The sequence below is a fragment of the Leuciscus leuciscus genome (genome assembly GCF_965113295.1).
Source record: "Leuciscus leuciscus genome assembly, chromosome: 1".
Taxonomy (NCBI): Eukaryota; Metazoa; Chordata; class Actinopteri; order Cypriniformes; family Leuciscidae; genus Leuciscus; species Leuciscus leuciscus.
Window position 1 is genome coordinate 3592976 of NC_138725.1, and position 25881 is coordinate 3618856.

The window sequence follows — 25881 nt, forward strand, 5'->3', positions numbered from 1 at the left end:
TTCTCCTCATTTATTATGCTGATGTCTTCAGATCTCCTGAATTTTGGCAGATCAGCTCCTCCCATGCTGGAATACATCATCAGAGAAGCTCCTCCCACTGCAATCACCTCATCAGTGAAGCTCTGCCCACAGTAATTCTTCAATAAATGCTGTAAATTCCCATCAGCTACAAGTGAAGACGAGCATCAGAGCATCAGGAAGAGCTGAAATCTGCAAAGACTGAGTTTATTAAAGAGGACAGAGAGAACATGAGTGATCCAGAACCCTGCAGAATGAAACACACTGAAGATCCTGAAGAACAAAGAGGTTGGTGTTTATTCTTCATTCATTCATGATGCTGAAGAACATTCATGTTAGAAACATTCTAGCACTTCATCACATTTAGATAAACAGTTCAACTATGAAATGGTACAGAATAATAAAAAGACTTAATGTATATTACAATGTGCAGTTTTATTTTAAGTCCACAGGCTCCAGACTAGCATCTGGGTGCAGAGAGTATCTGGTGGCACTGGGGCTGACAATTAAGCACAAAGCTTAATTTAGGGTGTAGATGACATTAACTTTAATTATTATCATTCATAATGTTTTAATATGAATTAAAAGTAAAATGAGTGAAAAAATTTACATTAGGGAGTGAAAATATCCAATAATCATCCTACTGTTTACAATTGTAATTTATTAATTATAATTTAATTTAATAAAAAAAATTAGTTTTAGCGGAATCTTTGAAGGATGAACAAAAAAATGTGTTATCACGTTAAAAATAACACAAAATATTATAGTTTTGAAGTGCTGGAAGAAGATGTGTAGTACTTGTAAGCCTTTGACTATTTCTGTCACAATTCATAGTTCCCTTTCGAGAGGTCTCTCGTATTGCGTAAAGCTAGCTTACACTATGGGAAAACCTCCTTTTCTCGAGAATATTGAAGCAAACTTTTTAAAACACAACTGAGCGCGAGAGCGGTCATTGGCTGTGCTGCGGCAACTGCACGAACCTATGGCGAGGCGGCTTTGACGCGAGAACCAATCAGGGCACCTTGGTGCGTCAGAACCCGCCAGTATGGGCATGGTCAGAGGCTATATATTGCCGTGCCTCGCCAAGGTGCTCCAGATTTGTACTCCTTCAGCGACTTCTCCACTGCGCTGACCTGCGGAATAGAAGCACTAACCGCCGTTGAAACGCCTTTCAGCGGGATGAGCTCCTGAGGACGTTGGCTTCATTCGCCGCCTTCAGCACGCTGTTTCGCTGTGCCATCCGGCCATCATATCCTTTTTTTGCAAATCCTGTGTGTTCGCCGCTGCGTTCACACTCTAAAAGTCCCCAGTCCCCGTGTGCCTCGGTCTCTCTCCAGCGGTGTCCCTCGCCAGTCCTGTTTACACTGGCCGACCAGCGACCCTCTCTGCGAGCGGCGGACCTCATGTCGTTCGGGGCTTCGGACGAGGAGGAAGAGTAAAAAGATGACAGCCTTTCCCTTGCGGCTTCGGACTGCGACGACTGGGCGGGGTCCGTTTCCGGCCCCCCTCCGTCTGCTTGTGTGTAGGTGTGCAAACTTTATAGCGGGCAGATGACCTACATATGACACATGGAGAAAAGAGCTCCTTTCTTGCTTTATTTGTGTCGCCGTGAAAATGGTGTATATTTGCAGGCGAGCGTGCTTCACGGCAGACTCGTTGGCTGCGGAGTTTACATTTCCAGCCGCCTGAACAGAGGGAACTGGGGAATGTCTGAAGGATTTTTGAGAGATTGGTCCGGCCTCGGCGGGGCTTCGAATTCTCTTTTTCTCCCTGTGGCTAGGACGGCTTACGAGGCTCAGGGTCCAATGCAATCCTGGGTGGGGGACCCCGCCTCTCAGGGAACGGAGCGCATCTAGCAGAGCGGGATCGGTGATGGACTTCATCCGCTGGGCGGGGGCTGGGTGACCGGCGGCGCTGACTTAGGCTGCTGTTGAGGAGGCTTCCTTCTGGTCTGGCAGCTCGAAGCCGAGCTGGAACGTTTCGGAAGGAAGTGGCTCATCGCCTGTGATGCTTTCTGCGCCTGCTTGTAGCGCTTGGAGAAGCTCTTAACGGCCTGGCCAAAGAGACCGGAAGTGGAGATGGGGGAGTCCAGGAAAGCCGCCCTATCTGCCTCCTTCATATCCGTTGAGTTCAACCACAGGTGCCACTCGAGCACCGTTAGGTTGGCCATGCGCCTTCCGATGGCCTGGGCTGTAGACTTCACCTCGCCTCGTAGCTTTGCAACCGTCAACGTTGGAGAGCGCTGAAGAGAAAGAAGGCCATTATGATGTGTGCGCCCCTACACATAAACACTTCCAACACAGTGTCATCGTTATTCCCTATCAGGGAAAAGAAGGTAATAAACGTAGACTCCCTGCTCGCACAGGAGGGGAAACACTTGACAGCCGGACGGCCGGGCCCCTATCTCACAGCGACCCGGGTCCTGTCTTCATCCAACCCCTAGCTATGAGGGCCGAAGCCTGGGAGGCTATCCCTGAAATATCAAAATGGGTGTTGAACATAATAAACAACGTTACTCGCTCCAGTTTGCTCGCAGACCTCCGCGCTTTCAAGCCAAGGTCGAGACAACGGTCGAAGAGGGCGTGGCCCACGTTCTCCGTACCGAAGTGTCAAAACTGTTGGAAAAGGGAGCTGTCGAAACAGATCCTATGTCACAGAGCGAGTCAGGCTCTTACAGCCACTACTTCCTCGTCCCCAGAAAGGATGGCGGTCTCAGACACCTGAACAAAGCGCTTATGACACGTCCATTCAGGATGTTGACAACCAAAAAAATTCTCGCGCATATTCACCCGGGAGATTGTTTTTTTCTCAGTAGATCTGAAAGACGCCTATTTTCACATCCAGATAGTGCCCCATCACAGACCATTCCTGAGGTTTGCAGTTGAAGGGCAGGCTGATCAGTACACAGTACTAGCATTCGGCCTGTCTCTAGCGCCCCGTAACTTAATGAAGTGTATGGACGTAGCGCTCTTCCCCTTGAGACAGTGGGGAGTGTTAGTGTTAAACTACCTCGACGATTGGCTCATCATAGCCCAATCGGAGGAGCTATTAATAACTCACAGAGCTGGCTCCTCATCCACTTAGAATGCCTGGGCCTCAGGATCAATTTCTTCAAAAGCACAAAGCATCTCCCAGCCGGAACATCTCCTTCCTTGGCATAAAAATAGACTTGGTATGCATGAGAGCGTGCCTCATCGAAGCACACGCGCTTTCTATTTGGTGCCTGGTGACGTCTTTCAGGGCGGGCGCCCGTGTTCCCCTCAAGAGATTCCAGAAGATGCTGGGTCTCATGGCTTTGGCCTCACCAGTACTCCAACTAGGACTGCTGCGAATTCGTCCTTTTCAGCGCTGGCTAAAACCACTGGTCCCAGCTCACGCGTGGCGATCTGGTCACTTACAAATCAGAGTCACAGCTGCATCAGAGCCATGATCCCCTGGAAAGCGACCGACTGGTATCGGTCTGGCATGAGATTGGGTGTGATCTTGAGGAGAAAAGCAATCTCGACAGATACCTCCAGCTCAGGCTGGGGGGCCCTTTACGAGGGCAGGCCCGTCTGTGGTCAGACTCATAGAAACGCCTACACATAAACTGTCTAGAGATGAAGGCGGTAGCCTTAGCCTTAAAAGCCTTTCTCCCATACTTAAGAGACCACCACGTCCTGGTCCGGACGGACAACAGGGCAGAGGTGTCGTACATAAACCGCCAGAGTGGTCTCAAGTCACACAACCTGCACAGCATGGCCGAGAATCTTTTTCTCTGGTCCCAACACAACCTGCGCTCGCTGAGGGCAGCGCATGTGCCAGGCATTCTGAACCAGGGTGCGGATATGGGAGCCAGGCACAATGTTCTTCCAGGGGAATGCTCTCTTCACCCAGAAACGGTTCAGATGCTGTGGGATGACTTCGGCAGGGTGGAGGTCGACCTCTTCGCCTCAGAAGACAACGCTCACTGTCATATATTTTTTACAAAGAACAGGGACGCCCTCTGTACGCATTCCCTCCTGTCACGACGCTACCACAGGTCATCGAAAGGATCAGGGAGTGCAGATGTGCAGTGCTGTTAATAGCCCCCCTCTGGAGAACCCAGTTATGGTACCCAGAGCTGATACAGCTCCTGTAAACAGCCCCATGGCCGATTCCACGGAGGAAGGTCCTCCTCACTCAGGTGAACGGCCCTCCACTCTTGGCCCCTCAACGGGTAGCCGGGTATCTCCCGGATAGGGTGCTGAAAACCATTTCGGAAGCTAGAGCGCCCTCAACAAGGCGCCTGTACACTCAGAAATGGGCAGTGTTTTCTAGGTGGTGCGCTCCACAAAACGTAGACCCACATTCATATGAAGTACAGAGTATGCACGCATTTTTACAAGAGCTCCTGGATGCGGGTCGCACCCCCTCTACACTCAAAGTCTATGTGGCAGCCATAACAGCGTTTCACGCGCCGGTAGCCGACAAACCACTGGGAAGGAACGACCTCATTGTGTGTTTTCTCAAGGGCGCTAGGAGGTTAAACCCTCCGTGCCCCCTGTCTGTGCCTATCTGGGACCTCTCTAAAGTCCTGGAGGCCATGTAGGGTCCCCCATTTGAGCCGCTTCGGTCTGTGGACCTGAAGTTGCTCTCGCTCAAAACTGCTTTTCTGCTGGCGCTTGCCTCAGTCAAGCGAGTGGGCGATTTACAGGTGCTATCTATGAACGCCTCCTGTCTGGAATTTGGGCCAAATGACTCCAAGGTCATCCTTAAACTGAGGCACGGTTATGTTCCTCTAAAGTGCTCTTCTCCCCATTCAGAGCACAGGTCATTTCCCTGATGGCTCTCTCCTCGCCAGATGATGAGAGTGATGCGTATTTACTCTGCCCCGTAAGGGCTCTCAGGATTTATCTGGAGCGTTCTGCCTCGTTTAGGCAGTCAGAGCAGCTCCTTGTATGCTTTGGTGGCTGCACTAAAGGTTTAGCCCTAACAAAGCAGAGACTGTCGCGCTGGATAGTGTAACGACAATGACTATGACATGCGGTCACATGCTGTTCAAATTAGTAAATCCTGATCTCCAAGTCTGCTTGAACGGTCAAAATTGCATCTTTGTGGCTCCCCCGAGGGACATTTGAGTCACATAAGGAAACCCTGTTTTCTTAGAATCCCCTCTAAAACCCCCATTTCAGCTCTGGACTCCCTGTGACTTTTACAACCTCACAGACTCGTGACATTCCAGAACACACACACACGTACACACACACACACACACGAAAGCCACTAAAGTGCAACGTCATGTAGAAATATGGCTCTTGAATGTATACCTTCCGATATGTATGTGTGTGATTAGCTTTGCCTTATAATAGAGGTGTGTTTTGCTAGAGTAAAATCTTTAATTCTGAAGATTCATTGAAAGAATATTCACTCCATAGTGTTGTAACCCTAACTCAGACCATAAAACTTTACGACCCAAGCCTCAAAGGCATTCCAACACACACACACATACAAACACACTCTGGACTGTGAAACAGAAACCCCCTACAGAAAAGGACTTTTACCCATAAAGTCACTCCTAAAGGTACTAAATATATAAATTTGTGTGTTAAGAGGTGTGTGTAAACCATAGGAAAGCATATGTCCTATTTGTGACCTTAATAGAACTGCTATTGCCTATACAAATGCATAATAATGTATCGTTGCATGGCTACAACGCCTAGATTCTATTTTTGATATCTCTGTAATCCTCTCCAGCTAACGGAGTTGAATTCCAATAACAGAATTCAGTGATGCGCATTGTTTTATAAGTTCATATGTCTGGAGAAAATCCTCTCCAGTTAAAGTCAATCATGACTCATTCGAGTGGGCGTGTCTAACCGGACAAAGGAATCTTCCCGCTCGAAAAATCTCGACAGCTGATTCGTCCTACACGAAGGAGGGGACGGCACCTGGGACACTGATAAAAGTCCAAAACCTTCTCTCATCTCTCTCTCATCCTTCCGCTCTCAACTCATCCAACTTCTTTGGACCCTCTTCCCCGGCGCAGCGCTTCTCCAAGGAACATCTGAAGGAGGCCCTGGCCTTCTCCATCGAACGAACCCATGTTCGAGTCGTAACCGCCGGTCTTTGCAACTAAGATTTCCAGCCTCTCCCATCCCGGGAGACGAATCTGAACTTTTCCGGTAACGTTAAATTCAAGTGAGCCTTTACATCGTTTTTCGAAACGACCCAGAAGAAGAAGCTAGACGCAAACCAGCCGGACACGCGCACGCGCGTCCCCTTTTCAGCATCACACTGAAAGAGTACCACATCTCGCAAGTATATTGATTCCTATAAAAGCTGTTCCAGGTGTCTAGGTCTTAGGTCTGTGATTTAAGTTACCCTCTATCTTCCCTCTATATCTTTCTTTCTTTCATTCCATTTTCATTCTGATCACGCTATGTTTATGTTTTTGTTCGGTTAAATGTTTATTCGTTTGTTTGCATTTTTACGTACGTTTATGTTTGTAGTTTATATAATCTCTAGTGTGTGCCATTTTATTAATAAACCCATTTATACTTTTAACTGGCTCTGTGTTTGAAAACCCACTTTTTATAAAGTCAATGAAACAAAAGATCTATAAAGCTACAGGCTCTATATTATAAAACTACTTTGAATAGTTTTTATTAATAAACCCAAAGAGGTTTTGTCTTCGTGGCCAGAAGACAAAGCTTTCTTGGAGTTTTGTAGACAGGAATACCTCTTCTTAACTGTAATGATCAGACAGTACAGAACGAGGCATTTCCTATAATTGATAAAGTAAATGCATATGCGATTTATGAATTATGACCATGCGTTATAAATATTAATATTGCCAAAATTCCCTATATTCTTGAGCTAATTCGCATTAACCCAGAGGCATTTACCCTACATGTATTATGGTGGAGACATTTCGAGCAGTTTCAAACTTCATTTTTGTGGGGAAATTCAGTTTCAGTTGAATGTGTATTATTGGTATTAATAATTGTAGGCTATACGCGCGTTTTGAATTGTGAGATAAGTCGCCAAGGCGAACTCACCCAGCTGATCGCGGGCACAAAGCCAGCCCAGCTCTGCTAAAACTGCAGTTCATGACATTACATCTGTCTCTGTAAAGACGAAGCAAAACTCTTTGCAGTTGATACATGTAACATGATTTAAACCGACTAAATGAAGACGAAGGATCTCTTTTAGGACGAAGACGTAAATCTGATAGTTTTCAGTCGTAATAGGCCTTATACAATACGTTAACGATAAACTCCTGGGCCCGTATTCATAAAGAATCTTAATGCAAAGAGTAGCTCCTAGTGACAAAATTCTAAGAAAATTCTTAGAAATGTGGGCGTTTACTCTTAAAATTAAACAAAAAATCCTAGTAAAGAAAAAAGTAATTCTGAAAGCATCTTAACCCTTAAAAGAGGTCTTAAGGTCAAAATTGTTAGGAGCACGGACGAGAACTTTTAAGAGGCTTAAGAGTTTCTTTAGCAGAGGAGAAAATGGCAGAAAGACGAAGAGGGAGAAGAAATGTGTTGCAGACAATGAATAACAGTGAGTTAATAAGACGCTATAGATTAGATCGTGCAGGGATCATGTTTGTGACTGATCTTATTAGAGACACGCTAACTTCTCCGACACAGCACAGAAATGCCATAGCGCCAGAAATGAAAGTAATCACTACATTACGATATTTGGCAACTGGGAAAATTCCATGTTTGATACATTAAAACCAACATTCAAACCAACATTAAAACCACCACTTAAATAGACATGCCAGCAATCAGTGTAATTGGCTTAGAATGATAAAAATTGTTCCCTCTTCCCAATCAAATACCTTATAGGAAATTAACTGCATGGTAAATAAAAATATATATAATGTATAATGTGTGTGTGAGAACGGTCAAATAGGAAAAAAATACGCATGTAATTTCAAAGTGAAGGCTTAAAATCACTTTTTTTTTTTTCTTCTTGGACAACCAACCAATCACAGTCTTCAAAAGATTGTGTCATACATAGCAACGGGGTCAACCCCGCCTCCTTACTAAGATGAAAGTTTTTGTCTTTTCCTTACTCAGAGTTGCTCTCAGATCGGTCCCGAATCGCTTTTAAGCTAAGACTCCTACGTAAAAGTTTTTAAGCTAAATTAAGAGTTTTCTTAGAGGATTCTTAGAATCTTTATGAATACGGGCCCTGGTCAGAAATTGGCCTCGCGATCCAATTTCGTAAACCTACGCAAAAAATCATAAAAGTGCTATTTTGATTAATGCTTATGGGAGATGAGCAGATGATAAGTCCTGCTCACAGCTGTTCTGATGCCTGGTGTGCTCACAGCTTAAGTAAATAGATGTTCAATGCCTGTTTGCTCACAGTTTCTAGTGATTAAAACACGAAGTTTTAATACCTGTTTTTATGTAAACCGTTTTATATGTAATGAGTAATTGGAGACCAGTTTTATGAATTAAGAAAAGATGATAATCCCTGTTCTTATTCTAAAACCGTCTCAATGTGTAATGTATAATGTGTAATTCCTGTTAGTCACATGTTGTGAAACTCGCGTCAGTCTTCCGCATGCAACAGAAGCGCAAAACACCACGTGATTCCACAGATAAAAAAATCTGCTGTCTTAACTGCTGAATCACGTCACCGACACTAGAGGGCAGCCTCTAGAGGTGTGGCAGGGCTCAAATTACGCGCCCCCCACCGACGTCATCCTGCGTCGCCTCCCACTGACGTCAGCCTGCGCGAGCGCAACTACGCCATCTCGTGGCGTTCTAAGATAATACCTGCTTTCAATTTCTTTTTCTCTCTGCATTCATTTTCTCTCTCAAATACTTAACTGCATTCAAGCTTAGCTTATGCTGATATTATTTGGAGTTAGACAATTCCTTTTTCTGTTTTTGACTGTCACACTTTAAGTTAAGTTCAAAAAAAAAAAAAAAAAGGGAAAACTTTTCGAATTAAAAACTTAGATTTGATTCACTCAGTTCATTGATAAGGTCCACCTAGGAAGAAGCACGCCACCGTGTGGCGATCTTGGGTCGACTTATCAATATCTGTTTAACGCCCAGTCTGCAATTGAAGTGTCTCATTGCCACCCTTTTCGTTTGATTATTTTTATAATCAATACTAATAACCTCAGTGTTATTGTAAGGATTATAGGAAGTCATTCTGAATTTCAGTTTTGATTATTTTTAGTATTGATACATCACTGTTATCATTCTGATTTTCTTTCCTTCCTTATTATTATTATTTTGGACCTCTCCTTGCATGCTTATTTGAATTTTAATTTAAACTAGTTTGAATTTTTATTTAAATTGTGTTCACTAACAACCAGGGGGACCACGGAGAAGGAATACGCCCCTTTCCCTTGTGGCACAAACCCACTGCAGGGCCTATCCCTCTGCCTGCGTCCCAAGCCTGTGTTGTTTTTTTGAATTTTATTTCATTGATAATTTTTTTTCTCTTTCCCCAGCCTTTTCAAAGGGGGGGTAGGTTATTCCGATAATTAACCATCGGTTATCATAATTCCTTTGCATTGTATCATTATTTTAGTAAAGCCTTTGCCTCTGACCCCTGCATACATATTTACTCAATTTGATGAAAACAGAAAGCCTTAATTCACTTTAAGTCTAACCTCTCAATCCCTTATTGTGTATCTATTGGCAGGACCCAGTCAGTGCACTGTGGTAATCCAAAAGTCATCCCTGGTGGTTTCCGGTGGGCGGGATCATCTGTCCGGCGTTACTGACACTGCGCTCTGTCTGGTGTTGGGACCGTCGGAGAGTCTGACCGCGCCCGCTGGTTTCCACCTGGATGACCTCTATTCACCCCAGGTAAACTAAAATTTGATAGAACCCATCCACTTATTAGGAACCACAGAATACTAGCTATTCCTTCGGGTGTATTTTAAGTGCTTGGACTCACCTTTCTCTCTCTAAGACACACCTTCTTTCGAGGTCCTGTCCCGACAACCCACGCATCTCCTGGCCCGATCAGGAACTCTCGCAGTGTTAATAAGGCTTAGGCCTCTTTATTTTATTTTATTTTATCTTATTTGATTTATTTTCCTTAAATAACGCTCCCCGTGTTATTGTTTGTGACATTTCATTGCAGACCAATGCACTTCCTTGTGTTGTGTTTCCCTCTGATCTTCCCTACCTTCAACCTTGTCTCTTTCTCCACTCTGTTGTGATTTGTTTCTTTCATTTCACTTAGACACAGAACCTAAGAGAGACCCCAGGAAAAGCTGAATAATAGAGTGACGATCAAAGCGGGCGTCGCTAGACGACCCCCCCAGGCTACCGCCTGTCCAAATTTCTATTGTGGGTTTCATCCATACCCACGAAATTGGCTCTGCTAACTGTCGGCATCAGTTAGCCCCGAAATTCTCATAAACGGCATAGCCCGTATGAGTATAGCTCATTAACCCTAAAACAAACTTGCATTGTGTCTCTTTTTGTGTGTGCTGTGCTTCTCTCACCACAGTAAGCAGAGATGTCGAGCTAACCCAGAAGTACGACCACGAGCAGCTGGCCAAAATCTTCGGAAAATCGCACTCAACCTCGTCACCAAGGCCCGGGCCAGCGAAAGGCTCAGCCTCGACATGGAACAGAAGGCAGCCGCACTACAGCTCCAGGCCACAGAAGCCCGGAAGGACCGAGCCCACACACAGAGTCGGCTAGACCAGCTAATCTTCCTGACCGAGGAAGAGGACGAGACGGACACAACGCTACAACAGGAAGTTGAAAGACTTCAAAATGCCCTGGACGATCTTCGTCGGCACACAGACCTTACCACAGAGAATCAACACCGTTCCAGGCCAGCAGATGGCAGCACGACGGTGACGGTGCCCGTCCAAAGCGTCGGACCGACCGCTCAGAAAGATTCTGGAACCAGCACCACCCGCCGTCCAGAACTCCAAGCCCAGACCGTCGAAACTGGAACCACTCTCCTCAGAACACTGGTGAGCCCGAGTCTTCTTACATCACAGATGAAGACAGTGCAGCCACGTCTGACACAGACACAGAAAACGAACACTGACACCTACTGCTTCAAGGTCCTGACTGACCTGCAGTTGAGTAACCAAACCAATGTCTGCGCCACATACAGACAACCCACCCACCCACCCTAACCATTGCAGTGATTACACAGCACAAACGAACTTTACCAACTACACTGCACGCCTCAGAGCCGCTAAACGCTACCTCCGCTGTGTACAAAGAAAGTCATGCGGGCCTCTGATGAACAGACTTTTCCTATGCCACCACTTACCCCTCCACCACCCTCGCAGGCCATCTGAGCTCACTGACGACCAGTGCCTCAGACAGCTGTCTGCCACCACGCACATGTTGCGTTCACAAGACTTCAATACGCATTGTGCACCTGTTGCCATCACAGCGCCACAGCTCGTAAAGCCACAAAGCACAAGGGGGGGCCAGGCGTAACAATGACGCCACATGTGCCAAAAAGCCATGCATGGGACATCAAAGCATGTGGCATACCAACCTCAGCGAAAACAAAAGACTGTCCTAAGCCAATCAAGGACGTCCCTCGCTGGAATTTTTTTTTCTCCTTCTCTCTCTCTCTCTCCCTATCGCCTCTAACAGGATGCAGGCCGCAGTGGTTCGCGAGAAAGCAGCCACACTCACCAGGTCTGGCATCCGGCATCGCACGGAGAGAGCAACCCTGAGTCCTGAACACCAAGGCAGGACTCGCACTCAACACAGTCCTTCCAAGCATGGGCAACCGCCCAGCCTGAACACCTCACCTGTGTCCATACCTGGACCGCAGCTGACGCTGCGCTGTGTACCTCCACAGCAACCGACCACGCCCTGACTCCCGTCTTGGCTTTCACCCTGTACCAGACCCTACCAAATGTGAGCAGCCACAGCAAAGCTCACAAAGCCGTGTCTGGTGGTTTCCTATGGAACCGCAAAAAGGGGGTCCCGATCCGGGGCTCGCCTAAACCTCATTTGACCTGAGTCCTCAGTCATCAGCCGCTTGCCATCGACCATTGCGCTAATTTGTTGTTCGATAAAGTCCTTCCGAGGTCTTTATCTAACAAAAAGGGGGAATATGTAACGACAATGACTATGACATGCGGTCACATGCTGTTCAAATTAGTAAATCCTGATCTCCAAGTCTGCTTGAACGGTCAAAATTCATCTTTGTGGCTCCCCCGAGGGACATTTGAGTCACATAAGGAAACCCTGTTTTCTTAGAATCCCCTCTAAAACCCCCATTTCAGCTCTGGACTCCCTGTGACTTTTACAACCTCACAGACTCGTGACATTCCAGAACACACACACACGTACACACACACACACACACACGAAAGCCACTAAAGTGCAACGTCATGTAGAAATATGGCTCTTGAATGTATACCTTCCGATATGTATGTGTGTGATTAGCTTTGCCTTATAATAGAGGTGTGTTTTGCTAGAGTAAAATCTTTAATTCTGAAGATTCATTGAAAGAATATTCACTCCATAGTGTTGTAACCCTAACTCAGACCATAAAACTTTACGACCCAAGCCTCAAAGGCATTCCAACACACACACACATACAAACACACTCTGGACTGTGAAACAGAAACCCCCTACAGAAAAGGACTTTTACCCATAAAGTCACTCCTAAAGGTACTAAATATATAAATTTGTGTGTTAAGAGGTGTGTGTAAACCATAGGAAAGCATATGTCCTATTTGTGACCTTAATAGAACTGCTATTGCCTATACAAATGCATAATAATGTATCGTTGCATGGCTACAACGCCTAGATTCTATTTTTGATATCTCTGTAATCCTCTCCAGCTAACGGAGTTGAATTCCAATAACAGAATTCAGTGATGCGCATTGTTTTATAAGTTCATATGTCTGGAGAAAATCCTCTCCAGTTAAAGTCAATCATGACTCATTCGAGTGGGCGTGTCTAACCGGACAAAGGAATCTTCCCGCTCGAAAAATCTCGACAGCTGATTCGTCCTACACGAAGGAGGGGACGGCACCTGGGACACTGATAAAAGTCCAAAACCTTCTCTCATCTCTCTCTCATCCTTCCGCTCTCAACTCATCCAACTTCTTTGGACCCTCTTCCCCGGCGCAGCGCTTCTCCAAGGAACATCTGGAGGAGGCCCTGGCCTTCTCCATCGAACGAACCCATGTTCGAGTCGTAACCGCCGGTCTTTGCAACTAAGATTTCCAGCCTCTCCCATCCCGGGAGACGAATCTGAACTTTTCCGGTAACGTTAAATTCAAGTGAGCCTTTACATCGTTTTTCGAAACGACCCAGAAGAAGAAGCTAGACGCAAACCAGCCGGACACGCGCACGCGCGTCCCCTTTTCAGCATCACACTGAAAGAGTACCACATCTCGCAAGTATATTGATTCCTATAAAAGCTGTTCCAGGTGTCTAGGTCTTAGGTCTGTGATTTAAGTTACCCTCTATCTTCCCTCTATATCTTTCTTTCTTTCATTCCATTTTCATTCTGATCACGCTATGTTTATGTTTTTGTTCGGTTAAATGTTTATTCGTTTGTTTGCATTTTTACGTACGTTTATGTTTGTAGTTTATATAATCTCTAGTGTGTGCCATTTTATTAATAAACCCATTTATACTTTTAACTGGCTCTGTGTTTGAAAACCCACTTTTTATAAAGTCAATGAAACAAAAGATCTATAAAGCTACAGGCTCTATATTATAAAACTACTTTGAATAGTTTTTATTAATAAACCCAAAGAGGTTTTGTCTTCGTGGCCAGAAGACAAAGCTTTCTTGGAGTTTTGTAGACAGGAATACCTCTTCTTAACTGTAATGATCAGACAGTACAGAACGAGGCATTTCCTATAATTGATAAAGTAAATGCATATGCGATTTATGAATTATGACCATGCGTTATAAATATTAATATTGCCAAAATTCCCTATATTCTTGAGCTAATTCGCATTAACCCAGAGGCATTTACGCTACAATAGTGTATGTTATCGCTCTAGTTTATAAGTCCAAAGGCCTTCTTTGCCCCTTGGGCGTCAGAGCTCACTCCACTTTGTGGGCCTGGTCCAGTGGAATACCCATTGAGGACATTTGTGTGGCGGCTGGCTGGGCCTCGCCGTCCACATTTGTGAAGTTTTGTAACTTGGAGGTACCCACCTTACAGGCCAAGGTTCTCTCACTGTAAAAGTGTTAAGCACCCCCTCCCCCCTCCTCCCCCCCTCCAGGAAAAAAATGAGACTCCAAACAATGGCACTTAAGCTGCCAATCTGAGGTGAGGTAGTGGACTGTAAAACTTATGAATGGCTCCCCTCCTCCACTACTGCTGGTCCACAGGTTTGTGGTGGCTGAAATCCACATAGCTTCCTTCAGCTGTTCTTCAACACTGGCCCTTACCTCTTTGTACATGCAAGGGATTTCATTGGTGGAAAAGTATGTTTTTGATGGTACCTTGTACATTGGGACTGCCTTCTTCATCAGGTGAAGAAAGCCAGGTTTTTCCACTACTCTAAAGGGCATCATGTCTTTAGCAATGAAATAAGCTACAGCATGATTCAATTATTTCGCTTTTTTGGATGTAGGATCTAACTTGATTCCTTTTGCAAGTGACTGTGTGACAGTTGGTTGAGCTGGATCAGGAAGCGTCTTTGCAGAGGTAGTTTGACCCTAAAGAATTAACAGAATTATGAACATGATTAGCATGTAAACAATTAGCATGTAACTACATATTAACACATAATGAACCAACAACATGGATTTAAATAGGAAATTTAAATAACTTGGATGGGGCAAACTAATTCAAAATGTTTAAATACTGAAACATGTCTGTTCCGTTTTCTTCCCACGGAAAGGGCAACCCAGTGTACAAAGAGGATATTACTCGGTATTCCACATTTGTTTGTTTATTTCAAAAAGGATAACCAGGTAATAAACCTGAAATAACAAGAAATGCAACGTTTCAATTTCCATGTGCATACTACAACCAGCCCCAGTTCTTTACCTCAACAGCCCAATAACAATAAGCAACACTAAATAACATTAATCAAATACAAATATAAAATAATATTAATATACTATAATAATAATAATAGTTTCATAATTTAAACGTACACAATTCACACTTTAAACATTATGCATCATACTCAAGTCCTACCACAACTCTATGCAAAATGCATACAATCCTTTCTGTAAGCAGGAAACTACAGCTCCCTTACAGATTCCTACTTCATCAAACATTATAAAACGAAATAAAGTAAATACAAATGAATACGTATAGTATAGTAATGTTATGAATCTAAATATTAATCCCACGGCTTCGCCACCTCGTCAGTTTATAATTTATACAGCGCATAGCGTTATCTCTATCAGTAAACTAATCTGCTTTGATCTACCGGAGAATAGCGGAATAGCGTTATCTTTAACGTGCAACGGACATAAACACAGTACAACAGCATAGCATGGCGACAGCAGACAACATAAAGCATACATCATTAAAGTGGACAAGAAAACATTTGATATTAAGAGAGCTTACCAAGTGGCTGCACACCGGGTTGAAAGTTATTACAAACTGAATGAATCTCACGCTTCCTTTTCACGTAGTAAATACCGGTCACATGTGCTCACAGCACACTCCTCTCTTAAAGGAACACTCCACCGTTTTTTGAAATAGGGCTTATTCACTTTCTTTCCTACATTTAGATAGGTGGGCAAATGCATTTTTGTCTCAGTGCATGCATTGTTTTAGTTTGACAGGGTCGGCGCTAGCTTAGCTTAGCACAATGAATGGAATCCTTTGTTGCCAGCTAGCATGTCCTGAGTAAAAGTGATATAAATTTTTTTTTAAACCCACCTAATTACTGCTTGTGGCCTGCGTATTCACAACAAGTACAAATAGTGATGCAGATTAACACTAGGCGATTTCCTAGGCAGATATTGACTTATATATTAAGGACTATATTAGGGGGAAGCACAGGCGAAGCACTGCTACTTGGGCGTGATATCTCTGCGCCCAAGAAGCAGTGCTTCACCTGTGCTTCCCCCTAATATAGTCCCAAGTCAATATCTGCATAGGAAATCGTCTAGTGTTAATCTGCATCGCTATTTGTACTTGTTGTGAATATGCAGGCCACAAGAAGTAATTAGGTGGGTTTTTTAATTTTTTTATATCACTTTTACTTAGGACATGCTAGCTGGCAACAAAGGATTCCATTCATTATGCTAAGCTAAGCTAGCGCCGACCCTGTCAAACTAAAACAATGCATGCACTGAGACAAAAATGCATTTGCCCACCTATCTAAATGTAGGAAAGAAGGTGAATAAGCCCTATTTCAAAAAACGGTGGAGTGTTCCTTTAAAGAGGCACTACACTATTGTGCTGCTAAAGTGTTACTTGCAACATTGGTAGCTCTAGTTTAAAGTAAATTTAAACATTTAATTAAACATGTAAATAACAAAACTTCACAAATGACAAAACTTCACAGAAAACACAACAATGTCTAATAAATTGTATTATTTTTTTATTTTTTTTATTAATTATTATTTAAGAACAATAGAGTCTTTATGAAATGTATTTTATTTCCTCAGAAATTCTGGGTTGTCTGATATAACTGGTCTGGATTCTGTGATTGAATACAAAATGTATTATTGAAAATGCAATCAGATCAAATGTAACAACTTTTGTTTGTCTACACAAGAGAGGTTTACTAAATTAAAACATGGACAAAAAACTATACAATAGTAATATATTTCAGTCATTATTTCTTCAAGCTAAACCAAACTTTTTTTGACAGGTTGTACTGAACACCTCTAAGTTTCAGTCAGTGTATTTGATGATTATTCTTTTAAATTTTTTTATAAAATGCTCATTAAGTGTTCTCTGTCTGGATATGTTCCTGTGTTCACGTCTTCACATACATAGTGAGTGAGACAACAGACGCTTTAAAAACCATGAGCATCATGCGTACTTGAGTGTGTACTAGATCTACTAGACGAAACGGCGCTGCTCATTCATACAGAGACACGCTGAATATAGAATTAAGGGGGTCGCACACCAGTCTTTTTGCGCTTTTTATAGGCTATATTCACAGAGACGCACATCGCGATTTGATTTACTGCACAGCTATATTTTGATTTATTCATCCATCTATCTATCAAATCGCACATTTTACGTGGCATCTGTATTGTAACGCAAAAAGACTGGTGTGCGTCTTTTTGACAGACTGGGATTCCCTCTGCATGACATTTACATTTACATTTATGCATTTGGCAGACGCTTTTATCCAAAGCGACTTACATTGCATTATCCTATACATTTATACATAGGTATGTGCAATCCCCTGGGATCGAACCCACAACCTTGCGTTGTTAACGCAATGCTCTTACCACTGAGCTACATGACAGAAATAATATGGCCTTAAGTTATAAAAGTTATGAATTACCTTTATCTTCACGAAGGGATGGTGTTCCCGAATATGGGAGAACATGTTCGACGTGTTTCCTCCTTTTGCAGCCACTCTTCGTCCACATATGTTGCAAACTGGATATCCATCTTCAAGGACAACACCACGATCGTTTTTCGGATATCCAAAATATTCCCATACTGCAGATTTAAAAAAAAAATTCGGTGGGAGATAGAGATTTGCAGCCTCTGTCTCGGACATTTTCAGCGCTGTACAGGTATGTGTGGAGTCTAAGCAGTCAAGCTGAAAGAAGTTGCATGCGGCAGCGCAGGTGAAATCTGGTTTATTTTTTATTTTTTTTTTTTTTTTTTTTAAACCGCAGATAAGCAAATGTGCACGATATGATAATCGTACATGTCAATATCGCAATAAACCGGTATACCGTTACAACCCTAAATATCATATGCTATTCATAGTTATAGAGATTATTCTTAGAGTAACTTTGGTAACATAGGGCCCTATGAAATCCGTTTTTTTTTCCCTCAAATTCCGTTTTTTTTTTTTTTCAAATTCCGTTTTTTGGGATTTATTTTGAGCCCTTTCGGATTTTTCGGATTTGCTTGTTTTCTTTTCACTTCTAAGCAGTATTGACCTTTAAAAATTCAGTTACACAAACTCACAATTCAGCTTTTTAATTTAAACTGTTAATATATTCAGCAAAGCACATTCAAAATTCTCCAAAATTCAGCCAAACCTTCAACAAATCTCTGGCCAAAAATAACAGAAACATGAAGGTAACAGTTACAAGGTAGGATTGATGAAGATTAAATTGAAGATTAAATTAGCCTTTAAATCATTTTTCACAAAGAATGTTTTATAAAAAGATAGATCTCACATATTTTATAAAAAGAATGAGTCAAAAAAGATAAATTACTGACATTTACAAATAGGCTACTATGCATATTAGCTTATCTTTTATTATTAATAGTAAAATTCGGTCCGATTTTCCCGTGGCGTTTGTCGTTGCTATGCAACCATGCTCTGCGCTCTCCACAACCACAAAGAAGTTTTAGTAGCTAATATTTCCACCACCGAAAAACGCTTGCTGTAGCTCTGCTACAAGATTTATTTACGGAGAAGAGAAAAACACCTGTAGTGGTTGTGGTGCACCCCCATCCTTTATGTTGACTGAGCTTTCAATGTTGTTACGGAAAGGGTGAAGTTGTCACATGAACTGCGGTGCGCTTGCGGCATTCTGAAAAGTTGAGGTGTTTTCATCTCGCTGCGCTTGAAAAAAATGAGCGCGTCGCTTCAATTATGAGCGCGCTTGCCGCGCGCCTACATTTGAACTGACGAACTTGAGCGCGTAAAAGACACGACATGTGAACGGCCCCTTGACGAGCTAGTTACCTCCAATCAGGCCACGGAGACCCCAGCCATAGACAGTAAAAGATACGCAGCAAGAAGAAACACTAACGTTAGTGGTTCACGCTTGCGCGCATACTGAAAAGCGCGCTGTTTGCATCCCTGTGTATTAACTGTATTGACAGATGTCTCTCTATATGGCTCTGGGTTTAGGTAGAGACCTTTTAAACTGAAAAAATGAGATGGAAGTTAAAAAAAAGAAATCGTTTATTTAATATGTAAACAAAATATATGCACATTCCGTGCGTATAAGAGAATTCCGTTTTCATGTGTAAATTCCGTGATTCCGTCCGCGTTTTCCGCATCACGGAAATCATATGGCCCTAGTAACAGGGTTGATGAATACAGTCAGTACTCCAGTTTGTGTAAAAACTGAGACAATGGATTGAGATTATTTTCTTGTCCTCCCATCATGCAATAGAAAGAGCCCAGGTGATGTCACTTCCTGTGTGTCACAGTTTTAAGAAATGCTCTGTTTTTAAAAGGAGGAAAATCATGTCAAAAGTAACAGGGTTGAGTGAAACATGTACAGTAGGACATGGGTAATACGCTTGTGTTATTTCTCACAGGGTAATTCACTTGAGCTTGTGTTTCGGGTGTCCCACTTTCACATGCGCATGAATGGAAGTCAGTGCAAGGAAAAGTCTAGTGTGAACGGCCATTAATAATTAACGGTTTTAGTCAAATAAATATCAATCTCAAAGTTGGTGTAAAAATATGGCAGTATTGTATATTTTATTGTTAATATCATGTTAGATAATTGGAGTAAATGTCATTTACCAAATATATTCAATAGTTCTTGCTAAAGAAACAAGGGATTTGTGCATATGTTTTAAAAATAATAATTTGAAGATAAATTTACCTCATTCATGAAAAGTTTCAAGGACATATAATCGATTTGTAAAAAGGCATCAAATTATCATAATATTTTATAACAGTTGTCTACTTTCTACTATTAAATCAGAGCTCACTTTCTTGTCCTTTCACTTTATATTTCTCTCTTTAAATTATTTTGATGTACTGAAAATGAAATAAATAATTTTCTCTTTGATTTCAGACCTGATGGAAGAGAGTGAAGAACTGAGTGAAGTGAAGGAGGAGAGTGAAGAACTGAGTGAAGTGGAGGAGGAACATCATGTCAAACCTGGAAGAAAACCTTTGAGTCGCTCAAAGACTAAAAAGACATTTTTAAAGAAAAGAAGAGCCAAGAAATCTTTCACCTGCACTCAGTGTGGAAAGAGTTTCACAACCAAACGAGATCTTAAACGTCACATGAGAGTTCACACTGGAGAGAAGCCGTTCTCATGTGATCAGTGTGGAACGAGTTTCAGTCAATTATCATCCCTTAATGTTCATATGATGATCCACACCGGAGTGAAGCCGTTCTCATGTGATCAGTGTGGGAAGAGTTTCAGTCATTTATCATCCCTTAATCTTCACAAGAGGATCCACACTGGAAAGAAGCCGTTCTCATGTGATCAATGTGGCAAAACATTTCTTAGGTCATCACACCTGAAGACACACCTGACAGTTCATACGAAGGAGAAGCCGCATTCATGTTCTGTGTGTGGAAAGAGTTTTTCACTGCTGTCTAATTTACATAAACATGAGAAAATACACACTGGTGTGAGAGAGTACATGTGCTTTGAGTGTGAGAAGACTTTTACTACAGCAAACAGTTTAAAACTGCACCAGAGAATTCACACTGGAGAAAAACCTTACAAGTGTTCACACTGTGACAAGAGATTCAGTCAGTCATCATCTCTGAAAACACATGAGATGAACCACACTGGAGAGAAACCGCACATGTGTAATCAGTGTGGAAAGAGTTTTGCTTTTAAACGTGACATGAAGCTACACATGAGGATCCACACCGGAGAGAAGCCGCACACGTGTGATCTATGTGGGAAGAGTTTCACAATCAAACAGCAACTTGAGATTCATATGATGATTCACACGGGAGAGAAGCCATTCATGTGTGATCAGTGTGAAAAGAGATTCTCATGCAAAAGTTATCTTAAAAAACACATGATGATCCACACCGGTGAGAAGCCGTTCTCATGTGATCAATGCGGCAAAACATTTTTTAGGTCATCAGGCCTGAAGAAACACCTGAGAGTTCATACGAAGGAGAAGCCGTATTCATGTTCTGTGTGTGGAAAGGGTTTTTCACTGCTGCACAATTTACATAAACATGAGAAAACTCACACTGGTGTAAGAGAGTACATGTGCTTTGAGTGTGAGAAGACTTTTACTACAGCGTACGGTTTGAAACAGCACCAGAAAATTCACACTGGAGAAAAACCTTACAAGTGTTCAAACTGTGACAAGAGATTCAGTCGATCATCATCTCTGAAAACACATGAGAGGATCCACACTGGAGAAAAACCTTACAAGTGTTCACACTGTGACAAGAGATTCAGTCGATCATCACATCTGAAAACACATGAGAGGATTCACACTGGAGAAAAACCTTACAAGTGTTCACACTGTGATGAGAGATTCAGTCAGTTATCACATCTGAAAACACATGAGAGGATCCACACTGGAGAGAAACCTTACATGTGTTCACACTGTGATGAGAGATTCAGTCAGTTATCACATCTGAAAACACATGAGAGGATCCACACTGGAGAGAAACCTTACATGTGTTCACACTGTGAAAAGAGATTCAGTCAGTCAACACATCTGAAATCACATGAGAGGATCCACAGCAGTGCGGGACGAGTTTCTCTTTTAAAAGTCAGCTGAATCTACACATGAAGATCCATGCAGTGGAGAAACCACATCACCTCAGTCTGAGATCACAGTAAGTAGTTTATTTTCATGTGCTGAGCAACAAAGTCTCTTCTGTGTAAGTTAGCCACACATCACCCTATAGCCAAATCTCTCCTCTCCACCTATAGCCGGTGTGTGGTGAGCACAGGACACTTTGTTGATTGATTGATATCTATTAAACGTACAGTGTGTAATTTTTTTCGCCGCTAGAGGTCGCTAACCTCTTACAATAACAAAGGCGTAGTTTAATGATGCAAAGTTTGCTAAGAATTATGGATCTTGTCGTCAACGTCAAGCCGACTGATATAATAATGTTTATGGATGAGTAAATACATCAATGTTTTTATCATGACTGTGATATGAAGCAATAGAACGTCTGGCGCGAGTGATTTCAATGTTAAGACGCGTTTACGCGAGTCTGGAGGTCTTGCGGCGCGAATGAGGCATTTAGCGCGGCACGTTGGACGCAAATTCGCCTCATTCGCACTTCGCTTCAAACTTTTGCTTTTTACACGCGTCATATTTTTAACGAACTTTAGCGATTTTTTTTTATATTTTTTTTTTGCAACCGTTTCTTTGAAGAACATGACCGTAAATATGAACACAAGATTAAATGTGACAAAGAAAATTGTTGCCTCTGAAGCCGGTGAATACGGGTACATTTCTCATTCCTCCTTCGTTTGAAGTGTGGTCCCGAAAAATCTTCGTTTGAAGGACCACCAAACCAGACGGAACACACAACAGAGCTTCGTCGTGGACACCCTCAGCATATAGCCGGTGAGTCCCATGAAACTAGTGCTCCTCGACAGGTAGAGAAACAAGCTGATCGACTTACAAATCGATGGCACAAACAGGGAGCGAGACCCAAAGGCACTCGAGACATCAGATTGTCATGAGCATCACATACTGCCGCAGTAGCATCCTGTACCCCAGATACAGCTGACAAGGATTGCAAACACTGGTCTCCTACCATACATCTTGTGAACAGATTTGAAGTACTAATGAATGTAAATGAGGAATCCCCAAACGTGATGAATGTGATCGAACACAGATTGAATGGATCAGTAGCTAACACTGATGCTAACTGGCGCTCAAGGTCGAGCAGACAGCGGCACTCAGCTCAGAGCTCAGCTGAGCCCAGGACTCTGATAGTGGGGGACTCAATAATCAGAAACATTAGCGGCAGGGATACAACTACGTGCTGCCTTCCACAAGCAACAACTTCTGATATAAACAGGGAACTTCAGAACATTCTGATGAAACATAAGACTGCAAATTGACTCATCATTCATGTGGGGAAGAATGATATTCATAAAGAGCAGTCAGAATTCCTTAAGAAGGATTTCAATGAACTTTTTGAAACACTCAAAAGACTTGAAAGTTCAAACATTCATCAGTGGACCACTCCCAGCAAGAGGAACAAACAGGTTTTCACGGCTGCTTGGGCTAAATACATGGCTGCAAAAAAACAGCAATATAAAAGGAGTGAACTTAATTGACACCAGAGCAACAGCCTCTCTCACCAGACATTTTATCCCTATCTCCAGCATCTCCACTTCTGTGCTTCTCACAGAAAATGGAAGAACTGGTGTATGCTGGAACCAGACTATCCCACTCTTTTGCTGCAAGCCCCCAGATACCAACCAAAAAACGGCAGGCACCGCAAACACCAAAGCCTGCGGGCCGAGCTCGCCCTCCCCCCCCCCCCCCCCCGTGAGAGCTCTTCGGCCTCTGCCACAACGCCAGGGCCCACACCCTCCTCCATCTGCTCGAGGTGAACCAAAAACAACTGATACCAGCTCTCAGTGATATGTGTTGGGTCTCTGCTATGATAACAGTAACTTTCTCAAATGTTTACAGAACAAGCGGGAACCCAGTGTGCCTGTATCTTTCTCTATTGCTGTTCTTTCACAAGATAGAAAGGCCTTCAATAGCCATACAGCAAACCCAACTAATGCATTCGCTCACTTAAAAATAAATCACTTCTAGTCAACGACTTAATAACCACAAACAACCTGGATGTGATGCTTCTAAATGAAACCTGGCTAGAAGACAGCTGCAGTGCAACAGTCCTCAATGAAACAGCCCCTCCTAACTTTACTTTTATGAGTGTCTGCAGAGCTGTTAAGAGAGATGGGGGTCTAGCTGCTCGTTTTAAAGATATCTATCAATGTAAGCAAATATCATTTGGGAATTACCCTTCTTTCAAATATCAGTTGTCAAGCCCCTTCTGAAAAAGAACAATCTGGATAAGACCATATTAAGCAACTATAGGCCGATCTCAAATCTTCCTTTCATAGGCAAGATCATTGAAAAAGTTGTCTTCAATCAGCTGAACAAATTCTTATGCTTGAATGGATACTTTGACGATTTTCAATCTGGTTTCCGACCGCACCACAGCACAGAGACAGCGCTCATAAAGATAATAAACGATATTCGTTTAAATACTGATTCAGGCAAATTATCAGTGCTGGACCTCAGTGCTGCATTTGACACTGTCGATCATAACATACTTCTTGACAGGCTGGAAAACTGGGTGGGGCTTTCTGGGATAGTCCTAAAATGGTTCAGGTCATACTTAGATGGGAGAGGTTATTATGTGAGTATAGGAGACCATAAGTCTGAGTGGACATCCATGACATGCGGAGTACCTCAAGGCTCAATTCTTGCGCCACTCCTGTTCAACCTGTATATGCTCCCAATGAGCCAAATAATGAGAGAGAACCAAATTGCTTACCACAGCTATGCAGACGACACACAGATCTACTTAGCCCTATCGCCTAACGATTACAGCCCCATTGACTCCCTGTGCCAATGCATCAATGAAGTCAACAGTTAGATGTGCCAAAACTTTCTTCAGTTAAACAAAGACAAAACTGAAGTTGTTGCATTTGGAAACAAAGATGAAGTTCTCAAGGTGAACACATACCTTAACTCTAGGGGTCAAACAACTAAACATCAAGTCAGGAATCTTGGTGTGTCACTAGAGTCAGACCAGTCATGTCAAAGCAATAACTAAATCAGCATATTATCATCTGAAAAATATTGCACGAATTAGATGCTTTGTTTCCAGACAAGACTTAGAGAAACTTGTTCATGCTTTCATCACCAGCAGGGTGGATTATTGTAATGGACTCCTCACTGGTCTTCCCAAAAAGACCATAAGACAGTTGCAGCTCATACAGAACGCTGCCGCCAGAATTCTGAGCAGAACCAGAAAATATTAACATATCACACCAGTCCTCAGGTCTTTACACTGGCTCCCAGTTAAATTTAGGATTGATTTTAAAGTATTATTACTGGTATATAAATCATTCAATGGCCTAGGACCTCAATATATTGCAGATATGCTCACTGAATATAAACCCAACAGATCACTCAGATCATTAGGATCATATCAGCTAGAAATACCAAGGGTTCACTCTAAGCATGGTGAGTCTGCTTTTAGCTATTATGCCAGCCGCAGCTGGAACCAGCTTCCAGAGGAGATCAGACGTGCTCCTACAGTAGTCACTTTCAAATCCAGACTCAAAACACATCTGTTTAGCTATGCATTTACTGAATGAGCACTGTGCCACTGTTCATCCGACTGTTTGTACTGTACTGTATTTTATTTTATTTATCTACACTGTTTTAATTATTCTTATTTCTTTTTATTTTAATTTCTTCTATGTAAAGCACTTTGAATTGCTATTGTGTATGAAATGTGTTATATAAATAAACTTGCCTTGCCTTGCCTATCTGGCCTTTCCCCCTACCCCTCCAACCAAAAGAGGATCGAGACAACCCGGAACGGGAACACGGGAACATGCAAAACGGAGGGGTGGGGCCGAGGGGTAGGGGCAAGGGGTGAATTGGGATTGAGCCTTAATCTGCATTGCTATTTGTCAAGTCATCTTCATTTATATATAATGTAGATGGTTCCAAAGCAGCTTTGCATTGATAATAGGAAATTAAAGTAGTGTTTTGGCTTTATAGCAGCTCTAGAATAAAGTTATTGCCCAGCTAAAGTTAGTTTGATTGATTCACTTCCATCACAAGGATCATTAGTTATTAACTTAGGGGCCGCTAACACAACACCGTTTTAACAGAAAACTCTTAAGTTCTTTCTGCGCAAACTTCAAAAACGCAAATCAGTGAGAATGCTGACGGCGTGCACATGCGTATTACGAGTTCAGTCTATAGGTATGTGCGTTTGAATATATGTGCGCAGGTGTGTAGTCCTTCCCTACAAATCAACCCTCAACATACTACTTGTCTGGCCTTAAAATTTATAATACAGAATTTTAGCGCTTCCA

The 25881-nt window shown here is 42.7% G+C and overlaps 1 protein-coding gene across 5 annotated transcripts in view; it reads left to right on the forward strand.

Moving 5' to 3' along the window:
- The window catches only part of LOC309479845 (uncharacterized protein), a 103041-nt gene that overhangs the window by 9468 nt on the left and 67692 nt on the right, over window positions 1–25881 (forward strand). For 3 of the 5 annotated variants that reach the window (XR_014199450.1, XR_014199451.1, XR_014199452.1), the window contains exons 2-3: window positions 51–306; window positions 19863–21614. Coding sequence is in view for 1 of the 5 variants with exons in the window: in XM_082144073.1 (XP_082000199.1) it covers window positions 249–306 (58 nt within the window). In the remaining 4 variants the exon portion in view is untranslated. The remainder of the gene's footprint in view (window positions 1–50; window positions 307–19862; window positions 21615–25881) is intronic. The other 2 variants (XR_014199453.1, XM_082144073.1) reach the window with 2 other exon arrangements.